This window comes from Amphibalanus amphitrite, unplaced genomic scaffold, assembly GCF_019059575.1.
Source record: "Amphibalanus amphitrite isolate SeventyFive unplaced genomic scaffold, NRLGWU_Aamphi_draft 000330F_arrow, whole genome shotgun sequence".
In the NCBI taxonomy this organism is placed as follows: Eukaryota; Metazoa; Arthropoda; class Thecostraca; order Balanomorpha; family Balanidae; genus Amphibalanus; species Amphibalanus amphitrite.
In genome coordinates, this window is record NW_024881825.1 from 34,448 (window position 1) to 54,866 (window position 20,419).

General features: G+C 54.2%; 1 protein-coding gene across 1 annotated transcript in view; it reads right to left on the bottom strand.

Moving 5' to 3' along the window:
- Positions 1 to 20,419, bottom strand: part of LOC122388662 (tudor domain-containing protein 1-like) — a 54,716-nt gene that overhangs the window by 10,711 nt on the left and 23,586 nt on the right. The window contains exons 3-5 of the mRNA XM_043379932.1: positions 3,415 to 3,605; positions 1,159 to 1,307; positions 464 to 736 (exon numbers count right to left, since the gene is read on the bottom strand). Of these exons, the coding sequence (XP_043235867.1) occupies positions 464 to 736; positions 1,159 to 1,307; positions 3,415 to 3,605 (613 nt within the window). The remainder of the gene's footprint in view (positions 1 to 463; positions 737 to 1,158; positions 1,308 to 3,414; positions 3,606 to 20,419) is intronic.

The window sequence follows — 20,419 nt, forward strand, 5'->3', positions numbered from 1 at the left end:
CCGCCGCGACCGCTGCAGTCGCGACGCGTATACCCTCCGCGCGGGCGCGCCGGCTGGCAGAGGAGGCGGTCAGCTGGGCGCGGGACATCGTCACCAGAGGGGCAGCCTCAGCCGGCCCTGCTAGCAGCCGCAGCCCATCACCCAGCCCAGCAGCCGCAGCCCAGCACACAGCTGAACAACCGCAGTCTAACCCAGCACAGCAGCCGCAGCCCAGCACCCAGCCCGACAGCCGCAGTCTAACCCAGCACAGCAAGAGCAGTCCATCAACCAGCTAAGTTAAAAAACATAAAAGATGAATGAGAAAAAAGAGCCCATTCCAAAAGAAAATAAATACGACAGCATGCATGGCAAGACACATCGCAAGTGAAAACCGCAAATTAGAGGTGAAGCAGTGGCCTGCACGGCGGCCGGTGCGGAGCAGTCGGCCCAGCGCCCCCAGAGGCCGACAGTGGGCTGTACTCACAGGGCGCCAGGGAGCCGTCCGCGGCCTCCGTGCGTCCGCTGTCCCTGGCGGCGGGGGCGGCAGCCGGGACCGGGGCCGGGGCCGGGGCCGGGAACACCGCCGCCAGTCGGCGGTCGGACGGGGGGCGCGGCGAGCTGCCGGGGCGCGCCGGCGTCGGCGGCAGCGGCCGGGACGCTGTGACCGCCAGCAGCTCCACAGTGCCGGCCGCCGCCGCCGGAGGGATGGCCGGCTCGGAGCACACGGCCGGCGTGGTGTCACGCACCGGCTCCTCCTCTGCGGAGGGGAGGGGAGAGCATGGTCAGAGGGCGCCCGCCAGCGCCGACAGAGCAGCGGGAAACACAGAGCGTCAGAGGAGCACACGCGCAGCGAACCCAAGTGTACGGGGGGGGGGGGAGGGGGCAGTCTGAGAGCAGCTCTGGGCGTAGGGAAAGTCTGAGCACAGGACCACAGACCAAGGGCGGATTCGCGTAGACATGAACCGTCATTTTACCGCGGAATACAAACATGTTGGAAATATCAATTGGTCCATTGACGGGACCACAGTAAACAAAACAACGTGTAAACACAAAATATGCCCTTTTAGAGAATGAACGAATGTCAACCTAGGAACGATCTTATCGATCTGCCCTTTTTGGTAACAGCCTGGTTAGAAATTTCTCAGATAAACACAGTGCAGCCCGGTCGGTCGGTCTGACCTTCAGCGAGCATATCGGGCGTGATCTCGGTGACGACATGGTCTGCAGGGAGCTCAGCGTCCGACAGCAGACGCACTGGTGGCGCAATGTCCACCTCCAGCTTCCCGTGGTCGCCGATAGAGGTCAGCAGCGTCTTGTCGGCCAGGAAGCTGGCGACCACAGCGGGCAAAGCGGAGTTTACAAGGCAGCGGGTCCAGACAAACAGCCATCAGACAGCCAGACAATCAACAAAACAGCTTGTTGAACATTATTGAATTTGATAGTCCGACCAACTACTAAGAGCGGGTGCTAAGTTGAGCATGGTTGAGCGAATCGTTCACGCTATTCAACTACTCGACCAAAACCTAACTAGCCACCACTGAAAAGGTCATAGAACCAGAACACAAGTCTGATATGCACACATTTTCTAGTCAGTTTGAAGGCCTATCCAGTTTCTAAATTAAAAACCAACCGAAACTGCCAAATGGCCCCTCATTTTTTCGAGGGGGGGGGGGGGAAGTTATTCATTCCAATATTCAATTTACATACGCCAATGTATTACTACGATACTGACGAACAGGATGTCACTGAGCTAAGCAGTCATCCACAAGTCATGGACAAATATCGTAATGCATTTATCATATTGCCAACATTTTATTGACAGTGTAAAAAGAAAAAGAAAAACAGGACAGTGCAACACTCACGTTGATCATAAAAAAGAACAATAGGACATGGCACATGAGATGAGATGATATCGTCAGTATGGGCCGGTATCTCCACTGTGTGACTCTCCACTGATAGCTCCACTGACGGGCGTTTGAAAAACTGGCCCCCGGAAGCGGCACATGTCTCGGAGCCGCGTCCCCAGCCGGACCGTCACTCACAGCCCGCGGCTCCCCGGGACCGGTGGATGTGACGGCACCGGAACCCGCTACCGTCACGGGAGATCCTCGGCACGGGGGGTCAGCCCGGTGGGAGAGGACACCACACAGGACTGGTGGTGACACCATGGTGGCGGTGGTAGACGTCTATATAAATGAACAAGTAGTAGTCTTGTGAGCATCCTACCTGACGCGGCCGCTGTCTGCGTCGCCGTCGGCCCAGAGCAGGTGGCAGGGCCGACTGAGTCTGTCTGTTTATCCCACCTGACCCGGCCGCTGTCTATGGGGGCTGTTACCTGACCCGGCCGCTGTCTATGGGGAGCTGTTACCTGACCCGACCGCTGTCTGTCTATGGGGAGCTGCTACCTGACCCGGCCGCTGTCTATGGGGGCTGTTACCTGACGCGGCCGCTGTCTGTCAATGGGGAGCTGTTACCTGACCCGGCCGCTGTCTGTGGGGGGCTGTTACCTGACCCGGCCGCTCTCTGTCTATGGGGAGCTGTTACCTGACCCGGCCACTGTCTATGGGGAAAGCTGTTACCTGACGCGGCCGCTGTCTATGGGGGCTGTTACCTGACCCGACCGCTGTCTATGGGGAAAGCTGTTACCTGACCCGGCCGCTGTCTATGGGGAGCTGTTACCTGACCCGGCCACTGTCTATGGGGAAAGCTGTTACCTGACCCGGCCGCTGTCTATGGGGAGCTGTTACCTGACCCGACCGCTGTCTGTCTATGGGGAGCTGTTACCTGACCCGGCCACTGTCTATGGGGAAAGCTGTTACCTGACGCGGCCGCTGTCTATGGGGGCTGTTACCTGACCCGGCCGCTGTCTATGGGGAGCTGTTACCTGACCCGACCGCTGTCTGTCTATGGGGGGCTGTTACCTGACCCGGCCGCTGTCTATGGGGAGCTGTTACCTGACGCGGCCGCTGTCTATAGGGAGCTGTTACCTGACGCGGCCGCTGTCTATGGGGGCTGTTACCTGACCCGGCCACTGTCTATGGGGGCTGTTACCTGACCCGGCCGCTGTCTATGGGGAGCTGTTACCTGACCCGACCGCTGTCTGTCTATGGGGGCTGCTACCTGACCCGGCCGCTGTCTATGGGGGCTGTTACCTGACGCGGCCGCTGTCTGTCAATGGGGAGCTGTTACCTGACCCGGCCGCTGTCTGTGGGGGGCTGTTACCTGACCCGGCCGCTGTCTGTCTATGGGGGGCTGTTACCTGACCCGGCCGCTGTCTATGGGGAGCTGTTACCTGACCCGACCGCTGTCTGTCTATGGGGAGCTGTTACCTGACCCGGCCGCTGTCTGTCTATGGGGAGCTGTTACCTGACCCGGCCGCTGTCTGTCTATGGGGAGCTGTTACCTGACCCGGCCGCTGTCTATGGGAGCTGTTACCTGACGCGGCCGCCGTCTGCGTCGCCGTCGGCCCAGAGCAGGTGGCAGGGCCGGTCGGAGGCGGCCGACAGCTGCTGCAGCAGCGGCTCCAGGTCGGCGGTGACGGCCACACCATCGGCGCCGGCCAGCACCGGCTCCGCCTGCGAGAGCAGCTGCTGGAGCCGCGTGACACCCTCCTCGGCCGCCGCCTCCTGAACGGACAGAGACAGACATCATCAGACAGAGACAATACACAGACCAGAGAGCAGCTGCTGGAGCCGCGTGACGCCCTCCTCGGCAGCCGCCTCCTGAACGGACAGATAGGGGCATCATCAGACAGAGACACGGAGACAGACACATAGAGTAGCTGCTGCAGCCGCGTGACGCCCTCCTCGGCCGCCGCCTCCTGAACGGACAGAGAGAGACATCAGACAGAGACAATACACAGACCAGAGAGCAGCTGCTGGAGCCGCGTGACGCCCTCCTCGGCCGCAGCCTCCTGAACGGACAAATAGGGACATCATCAGACAGAGACAATACACAGACACATAGAGCAGCTGCTGGAGCCGCGTGACGCCCTCCTCGGCCGCCGCCTCCTGAACGGACAGAGAGGGACATCATCAGACAGAGACAATACACCGACACAGAGAGCAGCTGCTGGAGCCGCGTGACGCCCTCCTCGGCCGCCGCCTCCTGAACGGACAGAGAGGGACATCATCAGACAGAGACAATACACCGACACAGAGAGCAGCTGCTGGAGCCGCGTGACGCCCTCCTCGGCCGCCGCCTCCTGAACGGACAGAGAGACATCAGACAGAGACAATACACAGACACATAGAGCAGCTGCTGGAGCCGCGTGACGCCCTCCTCCGCCGCAGCCTCCTGAGGGGACAGTGAGACAAACATCAGACAGAGACAATACACAGACACAGAGAGCAGCTGCTGGAGCCGCGTGACGCCCTCCTCGACCGCCTCCTCCTGAACGGACAAATAGGGGCATCATCAGACAGAGACAATACACAGACACATAGAGCAGCTGCTGGAGCCGCGTGACGCCCTCCTCGGCCGCCGCCTCCTGAACGGACAGATAGAGCGAGAGAGACATCATCAGACAGAGACAATACACAGACACAGAGAGCAGCTGCTGGAGCCGCGTGACACCCTCCTCGGCAGCAGCCTCCTGGGTGGACAGAGAGGGGCATCATCAGACAGAGACACGGAGACAGAGACAGAGCGAGAGAGACAATCAGATAGACACAAGGAGGCACAGAGACAGTCCCAAAGAGTTGAGACACTCACTCAAACCTGCCTCCCCCTCCCCCTGAGTGGACAGAGAGACAAACATCAGACAGAGACCAAGACACAACAGACACGCTCCATTCAACTATAACACAACTATACTATACAGATAAAAACATACAGACAACAGACATACATTCAATTCTACCGCCGCCTTCTGCGCGGAGAGACCGACATCACCAGACATAGACACAAAGACAGACGTAAGCAGTGACGAACACAGCACACAGAAATACTCAAATCACCGCCGCCCCGGGTATCTCTGGAATATTTCCTTTTCGTGTCAACTTATCCCCGGCACATCTAGCCGCGGTCTCCGCTGAGTATGGGCAGCGCTGAGGCGAGCCACTTCCCATTCTGCACGGCACCAGAGGCCGCGCGACTCATACCATAATCCTCAGCTCTGCGCCGGCCGAGTGTTTCAATGGGTCCGATGGAGGACTGGACGGGGACCGGCTTGGACACTGGATTGGCAGGGGATGGGACTGTGATGACGCCAGTTTTCCGGGGAGTAAGTAGTGGGGAGTGGGCGGTCGCCCTCGCGTGATCCGCTGAGCCCGTTACGTAACAGCGACTGAGCCCTAATGTTTGCGCATATCTGATGAATCAAATCGGCATTACGAATTACCGTGAACGAATATGATGGATGTTTTAACAACGAAATGTGATCCATGGATAAATGATGGATCGTTATACAGAGTGACTTGCGTAATGCGTATCGCGAAAGGATTGTCAATTCACCGGAACGTCACTCATCATTGAATATACCTATGCGGGCAGAAAAGAAACGCCATGCGAATGTCGAGTTCGCGGCGGCTACAAACACAGTAACCGTCCGGGTAGACTCTAAAGACCGACTCACTAACAGGATATACCATTTGGCACGTCTTCCTGGTCAAAACTGGCGCCGCGTGTTAGCTCGACCGCAGCTCGCCGCCGGTTAACAGCACCGTCACGCCACAAATATTTCAGAGCTCCTTCCGAAACAAACTCCCACGGCTCAGCCTCAGACGCAGAAACTCGGATAGAAACAAACTCCCATCAGTCCGAAGGTAGATGCTCGGATACAATCCCACTAAATGTTAGCTGCAGTTTAAAAACGCCAGCCAGCGGGCCGCCAGGAAGGCGGTTGTGGCATCAGGCGCCGGTCCGCGCCTCTGGGAAATATGGCTGCGGTTAGCCGCCGATCTGATAGCGGTGTGAACACGGCGCTTGCCGACACTCTGGGAACCGCGTTCAGGACCTGTCCCTGCCCTCCCTCGGCTCAGAGGGACCGGACGGACCGACACTCCGGGCCGGCGCTCGGACCTGCGCACGGCGTCGTCTCCCCTCGGCCGGCTCTGCGCGGAGCGCACCTACCGCACAGGGTGGGAGGGGTGACACGGTGCGCGCCAAGCACACCGTCTCGGCTCCATCGCTTAAATCTGAGGTTACAGTTGCGGTCTGGCGGGTTCCGAGCTAGGTGCGGCCTCAGAGGAGCATTTAGCCCCGGTCAGGTGACTGGTTTGAAAGGTGAGACCACAATGACGTCACTCGTCACCTCCTGACGTCACTGCCACCCTGTCGTCAGTCGCGGCGGGCCGTGGGCGGTGCTGTTAGCAGCTCTGCCGTGAACCCGCTGCCGGGGGACGGCGGGCCCACATCCTGTTCCCAGACCGCCCCGGACTCCGGCGCCCCTCTCACGGCCACGGTGTGACGGTACGCTCCGTGTCCGTGATGTGGCCCACCCCCTGCCCAGGGCGAGAGATGGGCACCCGGGCGACCTCCATCGACTAATTCATGGGCCGGTCGACTGCGAGGTGAAGAGAGAAAAGGAGAGAAGAGATAGATAGAGACAGAGAGAGGGGAAAGAGAGAAGAGAGAGAGAGAGAGAGAGAGAGAGAGAGAGAGAGAGAGAGAGAGAGAGAGAGAGAGAGAGAGAGAGAGAGAGAGAGAGAGAGAGAGAGAGAGAGAGAGAGAGAGAGAGAGAGAGAGAGAGAGAGAGAGAGAACAAATGTTAAGAATGTTAAGCACCACAGGCCCGAGACCCACGTCTAAGTGCCGGGGTGCCAGCTCGCGGCACAGTGCACACCATGGGGACTAAGCACCGAGGGTGTCAGCTCGCGGCACACCAGGGGGCCGCGGCTTGCTGTCGCTCGAGCTGCGCCGACAGCGGAGCACGCTCCGCCCAGGCGTCATAATTCAGCTGAGCTGTTGCTGTGGCCGGCCCTCGTGTCGCTGATGCCTTTCTAAGTCGTCTCATGGACACGGGAGGCGGCAGCGGCCCGGATGAACTGCTCTCACGGACACCCGTCCGGCTCTCGGGCTCCCCCGGATGTATGCCCCTCAGGGCCGGGGGAGGGGACATCTCCCGAGCTCCCCACGGTCAGGCAGGAAGGCAGAGAGGCGGCGAAACACGGATGGATCAGAGAACAGCCACCTCAGCTCAGCACAGCTCGGCACCCCGACAGACGCGGACGGCCGACACCTAATGTCCCTCTCCCCTCGCCCAGTGACGGCGACCCGCCACCTGCGGCTGACCCTGACCTCCAATGCCAGACACGCCGACCACACGTGGACATTGGACGGCCACACCTTAGATGGCGACGTTATCTAGACAAAAGTGAAAATATCAGCTCATTTCGGCAAGCAGGGGCTCAAAGCTTCCGCTACAGCAGCATTTTCGTCATGGCTGGATCATAAGATCATCCTCTTACTGTGTTTTTGGGACCCTGAATCGTGTCCCGGCCAAAACTAATCTTAACGCGGAAAGAGACGCTACATGACACTGTCAGCCAACCGAGAGAAGCATGTATGCTACAAGGTCCTACCATGCGCACCAGGCGTACTAAGCCGATCAGGCACTTGACATTCAAACAAACAGCTCCTAGCAACTGCGAGCTCTTCATTGAATTGCAGATGCAGTCATTCACGAGCTCACGTCATCGGTCCCGCAAATATTAATGGTGGAGCGCATTGGAAATACGAGTAGGGGGTTGAGCCAGCATTACAGGACCATGCGTGAAACCTCTACTCTCGTGACCTAGTGGAGCATAGATATCGACAGATCACTGGCACATTATCGTCGTTGATGGTCACAAATCGACCGTGCCGCTACAAGCAGAAGGGGAACAGATGGGTACCCGTCAGCCGCACCTCCACGAGTATCTGCTGCCACCGTCATCTCATCTCAGCGCACCCTGACTGCGACAGGAGGTGACTGATCCGTCCAGTCAGGGCAGTGCTCACTGCACAGCTTCCCTCCCATTTCAGCCGCGGCTCTCAGAAGGATCCCATAGTTCAGCGGACAGGTCTGGTGAAATGATGGATGCGCTCGTATCCAGCTCGAGGTCGGCTCACACGCCCGGTAACCGCCACCGGTCCCCGGCACTTTACACGCGCGCACCTGACACCGCACGGCTGCCAGAGGCGGCGGCAGAGGTCAGCCGAGGCGCGGCGGGCGCGGCTGTAAGCGGTTCCGTACGGTCGGAGCCGGAGAGCCTGACCGGCCCCTGTGGTGGTCAGTGGTCACCCCCTCCGGGGAGCCTCCCCGGCGGCGGCATGTAGGTGCTCGCTTCAGATCACCCCCTCCAGGGAGCCTCCCCGGCGGTATGTAGTTACTCGCGTCTGGCCCACCCCCGGCACGTGACCCAGTAAGCGGCACGAGGCTGTCCGGATGGCACACTCCTCCACGTTACGGAGGAATGCGAGACCCAGCGAGGGACAATCAGCCGAATGGTGCGGCTGGACATGAGGTCTGGACGCGGTACATTCCAGAGCAGTCATAGAATCTCAAATAAGACGCGCGATGAAGTAAACGTGGCGCTACGGCTTCCAGCGTCAGAACGAACGTGAATGACCTGATTAGAAGGGAGCCTGAGGACTCGAGCCGTCCGTCACAGAATTTCAATAGCTGTGGTCAATTGTTTCGATTTTCATACGTGCGACCAAATCTGGTCCTTATATGTAACAGATCCCGCTCTTGGGTAAGTACTCATTGGTAATTTCCTCATAAATCAGTAATGATGTAATTAATCACGTCATCACCCTATTTGGCTTTTGCAGTTAGGTCTGACTTAAAAAGCAGCAAAATGTTGGCAGAATTGTACTCTCCATGCGGCGTGTCACCCTCAGATTAGCAGCGGTCTGTCCGTCAGTCAACCATTCATCACTCTGCACCCGGCGGACCCCTGTGCTATAAGTCCATGCCGTGTGAGTGCAGCCTGCCCGCCGTCCTGAGGACACGCCGCGCGGTCCGACGTCCTGAGGTCACGGCGCGCGGGCCGGCTCAAGGCCCCCCTGTCAGCGCTGATCAATGCTTAGTGACCCGACCCGGAGCCGGATCGTGACCGCACACCGCCCCCGACACGGCGCTGACCTGACCTCGCCGGGTCACGGCACCAAACGTGACCCGCACACGGCCGACACGGGAACCGTGCTCACCGGGCACCTCCAATCACCTTTTTCGTGTCGACGCTATCAGTCTACAGCAAATAGAGATATGCAAAACTGAAAACGCCATATCGACTCTCCACCCAACACATGAGCTGCCCTGGCGCGGCGAAGCACTACAGCTCAGCATTGATAACTCGCCTGATTTTTTATCTCTCATCGGATAGAACGTTCTGACAAATTTCAGGGCTCTCCTGCAGACTAACCATTAATCACGCTCACGGCCAAGCCGTTGTAGGTATAGCCCGGCAATCGGCACGTCCGCCGCTCGGAGCAGCACCCTGCCCACCGGAGAAGGCCGAGGGGGAGGGGAGGAGCGGACGGGATACACAGCCGATCACGGGGGACCTGGCGCGGGTGGGGCCGGGTCGTGCGGTGACCCGCGGGGCACGGGCAGCAGTCCAGTGACGCCGCCCGTCCCACTGCAGAAGCCCGGCCCTCGTCAGGAGAGGATAACGAACACCCCTCCCACAGCCGCATACCAACTGATTCCAGAATCCAATCACGGTCCTAAGCTGCGGATGAGCAGTCGCCCCGGGCCCGTGCTAGCAAAGCCAAGGTCATCTCGTAATGGGTAGGAGAGGGAGACGGTGGAGTGTGGAGGAGCGCGGCTAAGCTGGTTATGTGGCCCTCTTAGCACAGTGTTAGCGGTGGCGCCCGCCGTCCTAGCACGGTTCGTCGGAAGGTCATCTCAGGCTCAAAAGAAACGATATATACCATTCGAAAGCTGACGGTGAGCTGAATCCAAAAATGTAATTTTTATCAAAATCGATCGATGGCCTTTTTTGAAAATTGCGTTTTTGTAAAAACTTAATAATCTTTTATTCAACGGGCTGTCCCGGACATTCTTGAAGACATAAACATATATTTTTGAGTTCCAGTGAAAGCTGAACGCCAAAAGAACAATATTTAGCGAAAGAATATTTCCAAACATTAATATGCGTCTCCCACAGCCGACAATAAGGCGCAATCACACAGTTCAGTGTCACGATGGACCAAAGTCAGCCACAAAGAAGCGCGAAATGACCCTTATCGACTCACAGACCCGGCGCTCTCGGCCCGCCTGACCGGCCACGGAAAGAACGTTCGGCTCTCGTTCTACTAAACAAATGTCATATTTGTCAGTTTAACTGTCCACATCGCTATAAAAGTTATTCAGGATACCTGTGAAGAAAATTCATTGTTCTGTCATCTTCACATCATGCATTAATGTGCATTTGTTCATGTCTGCTTTGCTCAATTGAGCTTGGTATCATGCCCATATAAGGAAAATTGGCCGCGCTGAAATGTCAGAGGTTGCACCGGCCTCAGCTCGGGTGGAGTGGGGGTAGCGCCCGGCGGGGCAGGGTAACCTTTGACCGGTCGCACGGCCGAGCAGCTGTCACCAGTACAGCCTCTGACAGTGAAACCCCGCTCACTTCCCCTGCGCGGGCACTGATCGCAGCTGAATGGAACAAAACATGTATAAGAAAAATGTTAATTAAAGAACGTTGTAAATGAAGCAGAACAATGAATTTTCTTCACAGGTATCCTGAATAACTTTAATAGCGATGTGGACAGTTAAACTGACAAATTCAACACTTGTTTAGCAGGACGAGACTCGAACGTTTCTTCCGTGGCCGGTCAGGCGGGCCGAGAGCGCCGGGTCTGCGAGTCGATAAGGGTCATTTCACGCTTCTTTGTGGCTGACTTTGGTCCATCGTGACACTGAGCTGTGTGATTGCGCCTTATTGTCGGCTGTGGGAGACGCATATTAATGTTTGGAAATATTGCTTCGCTAAATATTGTTCTTTTGGCGTTCAGCTTTCACTGGAACTCAAAAATTACATGTTTATGTTTTCAAGAATGTCCGGGACAGCCCGTTGAATAAAATATTATTAAGTTTTTACAAAAACGCAATTTTCAAAAAAAGGTCATCGATCGATTTTGATAAAAAATACATAGGGGAGACCCGGGAGGTATGGGCCCCCTGGAGGTATGGGCCATCGCAGTTTTGAAGAAGTGTTGCGTGTTTTTACACATCTGACCGTGTTAACTGGTAGCAGCCATTCTGTTATACATCCCACGTGATTTTCAAAATCTTCCTCAGTCTTCTTTGGCAATGAGCGGTGATAAAGCGTTTTAGCCCTCTTCGAGTAAAATATTGTACATACAGAAAATTCGTGATAAATTTGAACCAGGCTCGTTTTATGATGTCAGACCAATGCTAACATAAAGTTTAAAGCATGCAAATTAAGGCTGGATAGACAATTTGAAGCTTTCTTGCAAGATTATGAGCTGAGATGCTACGCAAATTCTGGCGTCCTAACCGGGAGGTTCGGGCCACCCACCCCCGTTGATCCTAAATCAATAAAAAGATGCTTTCATTGAGTGTCATTTTCAATAAATTTCATTTTTATCGCGCAATGTTGAAAATTTAACTTCAAATTTCATTCGAACAGAAAAATATTATATATTTCATTTCATGGTGCATGATTGAGTTTACCAAAATACATATAGGCCCAAGTGACCTCCATGAAGTAAGCTGTTGGCCGCTTATGCGGTTCCTGGGCTCTACGAGGGATCAAGGTAGATACCAGCTAAAAGTATTATTCTCATTTTCGGGAAAATGATATGAAACATGGCACCGGCCCATACCTCCCGGACCATGGCCCATACCTCCCGGTGTATTTTGATGGATCGAAAAAGCGCATGATTTATTAAAAGTTATCTCGGGACAAAATAGTTGATCCCTGATGCCTAATATCAGGCACACTTTGCAGGCGAAAGGCAATTTCACGTGCACAGAGTGAAAAACCGGGTGTAACCACTACCCACTGGAAGAAAATTGCCTTTTCACAAAACCGGCCCATACCTCCCGGGTCTCCCCTATTTGGATTCAGCTCACCGTCAGCTTTCGAATGGTATATACCGTTTCTTTTGAGCCTGAGATGACCTTCCGACGAACCGTGCTAGCGTCGTCACGTCCGACCTGTCCGCAGAGCTATCAATCCATCAGTCTCCTAACGACCGAGAATCCGCCGACATATCATCCCCGGGATCAGATCTGAGGTGCGACCGGTCCGGCGCATCCTCACACTTTCTCGGTGCCCTACTGCCGGTGACGAAACAGGCCGGGCCGGGACGGAGAGCAGATCGGACGGGTCGGTACCCGCCGGACGCCGATCCGAGCACCTTCACCGGCGAACGGGAGACTGTGAACCGGGGAGAGCGGATGGAGACACAGTGAACGGTTAGCAGCATCGAGCACGTTCGTCGCCGGCGAAAGCGCTGCGCGGTAGTCAGCCGGCGGCCAGCGACCTTCTCTTGGTCACTGACCAAGGAGCGATCACGTCACCAGACCACGCTGACCGCTTATCAGGACCCCGTTCCCGTGCAGGGCGAGCCTACTGGTCCGGGTAGGCCTCGAGTTTGCAGCATTTCTGTTGTCTCTAAACGGACATCGCATTGCCAGTAAACACTGAACATATACTGAGTGATATTGGATGAGGACCACCCTAACCAGTAGTGAAAGCAAGGCAACACATCTGTACCAGTCCATTAGTGTGCATTTTCACGAATCTTGTGCTGAAACACACCGCATAAAATCCGAAAGCCATCCACCGCACTCCTCCTGCCTGAGTCCGAGCACACACACACACCCGGCGCGCAGCGGGTCCGGTCGGTAGGACCGAGCTATCCGTGACTCACGGTGACGGCTCTCACGGGCCGCTCGTGAGCCATCGGCGGCGGCCGGGTCACGGAGGGGACCGCACGGGAAGGGGAGCGGGCAGACGGCGCGGCGGCGCGACCCCGGGGCGTCAGTTCCGGCGGCCGTGACTCCAGTGTGAATCACAGTCTGGTCGGAAACCAGGAGGTCGCAGGTGTTGATACTGCGCTTTGGCGCCACTCCATGATAACCAGCAGGTTGGATCAGCAACACCGACATCGAATGCCCGCTCAGTGCTCACCCAGTCATCATTTCCTGAGTTGCAGCCGCCCGGCCGGTGTGCACCTCACGCCAGTCATCGGACCTTCATCGACAGACCACAACACCAGCAGCCAATTTCCGGGAGATGCCGTCCTCCGGCTCAGAAACCGGTGAACAGCTGACGAGCCTTCTAATGCTTGACAGACCGACCACGAATTAAAACTGCACCGGTGGAGTGTCCTCAGCGACAAACCACTACACGACGTAAGCTCCGTCAATCAGTCAGCGGCCGACGGGGGCCGAATACTGCAAACAATCCAGGTAATATCGCGGGGGAGCGTCTGTAGCTCTGACGAGCTGTGAGATCCTCCCACCCCAGCGTGTACGTTACATGAATCAACCAGCCAGATGGAAAGCGCTAGACGCCTAAAAAATGACTGCCCCACTACGGATCGGCGCCGTATCCAGCAGACTTCAGCCCAACCTCCACCGGTTGCCGATAATACTGGGCCGACCGGGGGCGGCACTGCCTTTGTTTGGTCCGGTTCGACACAGCGGCATTGCACGGCCGGCTCCGTGACCATTTCTGGAACTCGAAGGAAGCATGGCACAACCCATATCTCAGACCCAGAAATTCAGTAACCAGGAATGGCCGTGCTGAGTAGATCCTGCCCGAAAAAAAAACATGCAAACTTCCTCATCCTGGAACAGAAATGGAACTGATGAGACCCAAGTGCACTTCTCTCACCCACGAGAGTACGGGTCCGCGGCAGTTACACAAACATTGGGGATAAGAAGCCAGCCGGTTTCCGTCTACGCACCGGCAATGTCAGTTAACGGCACCTTCCGCGCTGCCGGCGGCACTTGACCGACCCGCCGGTAGCCGCAGGGGCGGAGAGCGAGCCCCTTCCCCAGAGTACACAGACAACACCCTACCTCGGCACATCATATCAAACACAATTCCTACAGTACCGCCGTGACAGCGCAAAACCACCTCAAAATGGAAAGACGGGTCAGCAATAGAAGAATGGTGACAAGGCACGATAGGTCCAAGACACGAAAGAGCTGTCTTGTGACGTAGTGACACTAATACCTATTCTGAAGACAATGCCCGAGACTGACATCATCGTGTCACGTTAAGAAAATAATCTTACTGTCTTAATATTTACGAAAAGGCTTAAATGAAGTGGGAAAACGTTACCTAAATATTTTGACACCGGCTTTGACATCGATTTATGTGCTAAGATGACAATGGATATCAATTAATAATGCTGATCCCAAGGGCATTTGAATCAAGTACGGAGGAATAAAAGACCGTGAGCACAGATGAACGTCAACCAAAAAGTTGAGATAGGATGCCGATAGTTATAAGTGCATACCAAAACTGAGTCCAATCTGGTTGATCTCCCATGGGAGTCGTGTCAATCCGGTGAACGGCACTCATGAGAACAGACTCACGCAATTACTCGCCCTTCAACAGCTCGATACTACTGCTGGGAGCTGACAGACAATCTGAGCGTGCGAATCGGAAAAATAATACAGCCTGTAAGAGACATCAGACCAGTTTGCCGCCCTGATACGCGTCCCCGACATCTACCCACGGTCAGAGGCAGAAGCGGATCGCTATCAGCCTGATGGGGGGAAGGGAGGGGTCCATTAGACGTGCCCACGCCGACTTCGTGTCACAGCATCATTGAATCGGACAATGGACTTAGCTGAACGCGCCTCAAGAGGACAATGTTTGGGAAACTGAAACAATCGCATGGTAATAGCACTACATCCCTCACAAATCCCGAAGGCATGTGCGGACTGCGTGTCGCAGAAGCTGTGTCCATGTTATGATCGGCGCCTTCCATTATTTCCAGCGAGAGAGGAGTGCGCCGGAGACCTGCTGACCCCATTTCGGGGCGCTGCGGGGGCGGGGGCGGGGTCGAGGCCGCGGGCGCAGCAGCAGCAGCCGGCGGACGCCCGGGGCGGCGGCACGCACCCACCGGCCAACAAAGGGGCATTGGGAGCCGGCGGGCGGTCCGGCGGGACGCGCTGTCGGCGGGGGCGGGGGCGGGGGCGGGGGCGGCACAGGGAGCTCCTCTGCACCTGTGGCGTCTGAGCGGTCAGCTGGGGTCTGCTGAGGGTGGAGGATCAATGACGCCCAGCGCTGCAGCACATAGGGCAGCATACCAGCCGTAAATGTTGCTTCCAATCACGGATACCGACTAATCATGGTCCCGAACAGCGCCCACTGGTGACCAAAAGGTATATTTAACTCTGGAGGCCTTAATCGAATGGTTTATGATCGGAAATATCGACAGGGAAGCGTGAGCATGCACCGTTCCCTCCTTTTACAGGTACCTGAGGCAGGACAGGGGCTATTGTCGGGTACCTTTGTCGCTAAACAATGGACATTGAACAATGACCGACTGCGTACACTCACCTACTAAGTGATGTTCGCCCCCCGACGGCCCAGCGTTTGACTGGAGCGGTAGACTGCGCCGCCTCACACCCAGGTTCAGCGGTACAGTATACCCCTCTGGCCTCACGCTCGGCACAGACGCGTTGGGCTGGGTCAGGGACGCGCCGCGCTGCGCTGGCCGCCTTACCACTCATTACGGAGCGAGCGAAGTCTTACGTAGAATAACGGACATTTCTGAGTATGAGCGGCCGGCCGGCCGTGGTCACGCTTTTGCGATGCTTATATCTCAGCAACCACTTGACCGATTTACATGCGGTAATTTTTGTAGGGTAGTTTCATTCCTTCTACCAAGTATTGGACTATTTCCGATGCATGTGGGTGACCCCTTATGCACGTGGCACGTGCAAAACGAAGAGGTGTCAGTTTTGTAACAATTGCAATATCTCGGTAACTACTGGGCCGATTGCGCTGAAACTTGGCATGTAGGTAGGCACCCACAAGGCAATGCCTTTGCATGTGCCACAGTTGGGGTGCTGCTGCACGTGCGCACGTGCAGGGGTCGATTCCAGATCTCGAGAACGGCTGGACCGATTGCGCTCAAATTTGGTACGCGGTTAGGGACCGGTTAGCAGGGTGCCGTGCAAAAGTCAGTTGGGGCCCATTTTGCATGTCCGCACGTGCAGGGTGCCGCTTCCAGATCTCGAGAACGGCTGGGCCGATTGTGCTCAAATTTGGCACATCGCTAGAGACCGGTTAGTAGGGTGCTGTGCACAAGTCAGTTGGAGATACCCTTCGCGATTTCGCACGTGCAAGGCCCACCCTCTCGCTCGCTCCGTTAGTCGCCCCAAAAGGCGTTATGCTGGTTTTATTTTTATAGGTGGAATGCGTTAGCGGTTGAACCAGCACGGCTCGTCGGAAAGTCATTTCATCCACCAAAGAAACGAAATATACCGTTCGAAAGCTGACGGTGAGCTGATTCCAAAACAGTATTTTATATAGAAATCGTTCGATGGCCTTTTTAAGAAATTGCGTTTTTGTAAAATCGTAAAATTTTTTTATTTTATTCAACGAGCTGTCCAGGACAATCTTTAAATCATAGTCATGTTTTTTTCGATTACCAGTGAAAGCTGAATGCCAAAAGAACAATATGTAGCGAAAAAGTATTCTGAAATATTAAGATGTGTCTCTCACAGCCGGCAACAAGGCGCAATCACACAACTCAGTGTCACGACGGATCAAAGTAAGCCACACAAAGGCGTCAAATGACCCTTATCGACGCGCAGACCCGGCGCTCTCAGCTGTCTGACGGGCCACAGAAGAGACGTTCGGCTGTCGCCCTACTAAACAGACGTCATTTTTGCTAGTTTAACAATTCAAGTCGGTACTTAAGCTGTTCAGGATACCTGAGAGGAAGCTTCATTGCTCTGTCATTTTCACATCATGTATGAATTTGCATTTGTTTTTGTCTACTTTGCTCAACTCAGCTATGCCCATACAAGAAGAGTTGGCCGCGCTGAGCTGTCAGAGGCTGTATCGGCTTCAACTGGTCAGAAGTGGGGGTAGCGCCCGGCGGGGCGGGGTAACCTTCGACCGGTCACAGGGCCAAACAGTTGTCACTGGTACAACCTCTGACAGTGAAACCCCGCTAACTTTCCCCGCGCGGGCATTGAGCGCAGCGGGACGGAGCAAAGCCTGTATAAGAAAATGTAAGTTAAAGCATGTTGTAAGTCAATCTAGCAGAAGAATGAACTTTCTTCACCGGTATCCTGAAAAACTTTGATAGTGATATGGATCGTTTAACAAACAAATATGACACTTGTTTAGTAGGACGAGACTCGAACGTATTCCGTGGCCGGTCAGGCGGACCTAGCGCACAGTGATGCAAATGGGGTTGACGAGTGGCTATAAATACCAAAAAAGTCAAGTTTACCAAACCGAGTAAATCACTATATGGCTAACCAAGTAAATATCGCATCTGAATCACATAGTTTTCATGTTTTTGTCAAAACCGGCCTCGTGTATGATTGTCAGAAGTCGTGACATTTTCTATGTCGTAAAATGACTGTCAGATACTTTCAAGTTCAAACGCCGCTAGCGTGCGTTCATTTAATACAAACTGCAAACAATTATGCATTACAATGATTCCTAAGGCCTGCTGCTTCTCACGCGGGGTCACAAAAAGCCGCATCTGTTTTGGTTTGGCGGTCATCGAATCATTTGTCATCATGTTGCAATCGCAGGTTTTACTAAAAAATATTTGCTTTCGTTTCACCTACAGCAGTCTACACAGTGTGTGCCCGTTAGTGCACCATACCATAGCATTCCCTAACCATTTCTAAGTCACACCGTGAAAGAATTAAGGCGCTAGCACAGGGCAGACCGACGCTATTGAAGTTTTTGTCCGTTGCGGTCGGGTGTCGCAGTCGGGGCGGATTGCTTTCACCGCGGATTGCAATTTCGACAGACGTTTAACTTTGACCTGCTATAAGTGGGTCAAATATTGACCTTAACTCAAAAGGAATATGCTCACTCGCGAGATCTTGTCAAGAGCAATCCGTTGGATTTTGTCGCGAGGCCCTAGGACACTTCGTTTAGGAACAGCAGAGGGATGCACCGACGAAACCCCGCTGTGGCCGCCCGCCCGCGCGGCGCGGCCGCCCGGGCCGACCACCGCGCCGCGGCACCCGACCGCAACGGACGAAAACTTTAGTAGCGCCGGTCAGCCCTGTGCTAGCGCCTTCATTCTTTCACAGTACGGCTTAGAAATGATTAGGGAATGCTATGGTATGGTGCACTAACGGGCTCACACTGTGTGAACTGCTGTAGGTGAAACGAAAGCAAATATTTATAAATAAAAAACTGCGATTGCAATATGATGACAAATAGTTAGATAAACGCCAAACCAAAAGAAATACGGCTTTTTGTGACCCTGCATTAAAAGCAGAAGACTTTGTGGATCATTGCCATATATATATTTTTTTTTTGCCATTTGTATGAAATGAACGCACGCTAGCGGCGTTTGAAGTTGCGAGTATCTGACAGTCATTTTACGACATAGAAAATTTCACGACTTCTGACAATCATACACGAGGTCGGTTTTGACAAAAACATGAAAATCATGTTTTTCAGACACTCCAAACATTTGCCCGACTGGCCATTTTGCGATTTATTCGATAAGGTGAACTTGAAATTTGGGCCTTTTCGGCATTTATGGCCACTCGTGAGTCGTGAACCCCATTTGCATCATTGTGTAGCGGTGGGTCGGCGAGTCGATAAGGGTCATTTCACGCCGTCTGTGTGGATGACTTTGATCCATCGTGACGTTCAGTTGTGTGATTGCGCCCTGTTGCCGGCTGTGAGAAGCGCATATTAATATTTGAGGATATTTTATTGCTACATATTGTTTCTTTGGCATTCAGCTTTCACTGGAAAACGAAACAAACATGCATATGTTTTTAAGAATGTCCTGGACAGCTGGTTGAATAAAGAATTATTACGTTTTTACAAAAACACAATTTTTGAAAAAGGCCATCAAACGATTTCGATAAAAACACATTTATGGCATCGTCCCACCGTCAGCTATCGAATGGTATATGTCGTTTCTTTTGTGAATGATTTGACTTTCCGACGAACCGTGCCAGAGCGATGCCATGCCGTTCATCTCATCCGGATAGGCTACAAAACTGCCGGTGCAGCTTCAAAACACGGCATCCTTCTGCCTTGCCCTCAGAATCTCTGAACATCTGAACCACTCTCATACTTATTCGAAATATCCTTCCTAATTTTCCTTCTCCTTTTCTTATAGTATGCCTAATACAAGGCTCATTATAACTGTGCTATAACTGTGTTTATTGTAACTATTTTATGAAGAATATGGAATACCTTGACGGCTAGATTGGGCTGTGGTCCATGTCGGCACTTTGCAGCCCATTCATGGCAATATTTCACATCAATATTATCAGAATATTATCTCTATATTCTCAAAAACCCTCCGTGGTGGTTCGTTAGCGAACCCTACCTGTGGCCTTGACACAATGGTCGAAATATCTGGCCGTTGACATTGGTCTAGAGAGAGAGTGAGAGAAACGGTCACGAACAGCTCCTTGGTTCTGTCAGATGCTGGGATTCGCTGACCACCGGCGCCACGCAACCACTGCACTCAGCTGTTTTCTCCGAAGCGCCAGTGAACGACCTCGCGACCTTCGTTCTCCCCTGCCCGTAGCCAAGCTGCGGCTGAACAAATCCGTCAGCGCTTGAAAGGAACTGCGCGGCAATGGAAAACAACCCGGCTATCCCGCTAAAAAAAAAGAGTGAGAAAAGCAACAAACCCAAAGTCTGCTCTCACTTCTGTGTTGGCCCGTCTCTTGTATCCTGATTATTTATTTAATTGCTTATAAAACGCATCAATCATAAATCATCACGAGACCCACCACCGCCAGCAGCCACTCGCCCACAAATAAGTGCAGCTTTGTAGGATAACTATATAAACTTTATAGGTAATATAGACTATAAAAAACTTTAGTTATATTGTCCGCGTATAAACTTCGGCCCTCGGGACCCTGGTGGTGGTTCAAGTCCCTAACTACAGGCACGTGGTTATGCCCCGGGGCTCCGTATCTCACTCACTACTGGATTCTGTGTGGGTTCCCTCACTTCGAACCGGTCACATGACTTACCTCGCCCGAGGCTTGGTCAAGTGACCCAAGCGCAGGCTGGGCGGTGCGGTGCCATAGGGTCGCGACCTATCGACACTGCAGCCGGCCGGGCCGGGTCAGCCCGCGGATCCGTGGCGCTGTGGTATGGCGTCGGGCTGGCCTTTGAATTGTCGTGTGTTCGGATCGCGCGGGAGTCTTTGCTTTTCTACAGAAAGGAGATCTGTGCTATTGTAACTTGACAGCTGGTTGGTTAATAGCTTCGTGTTTATCGTTGCGTGCTGTTTAGTGTTTATGCGTTGCATTTATTTTAATTATCAAGAA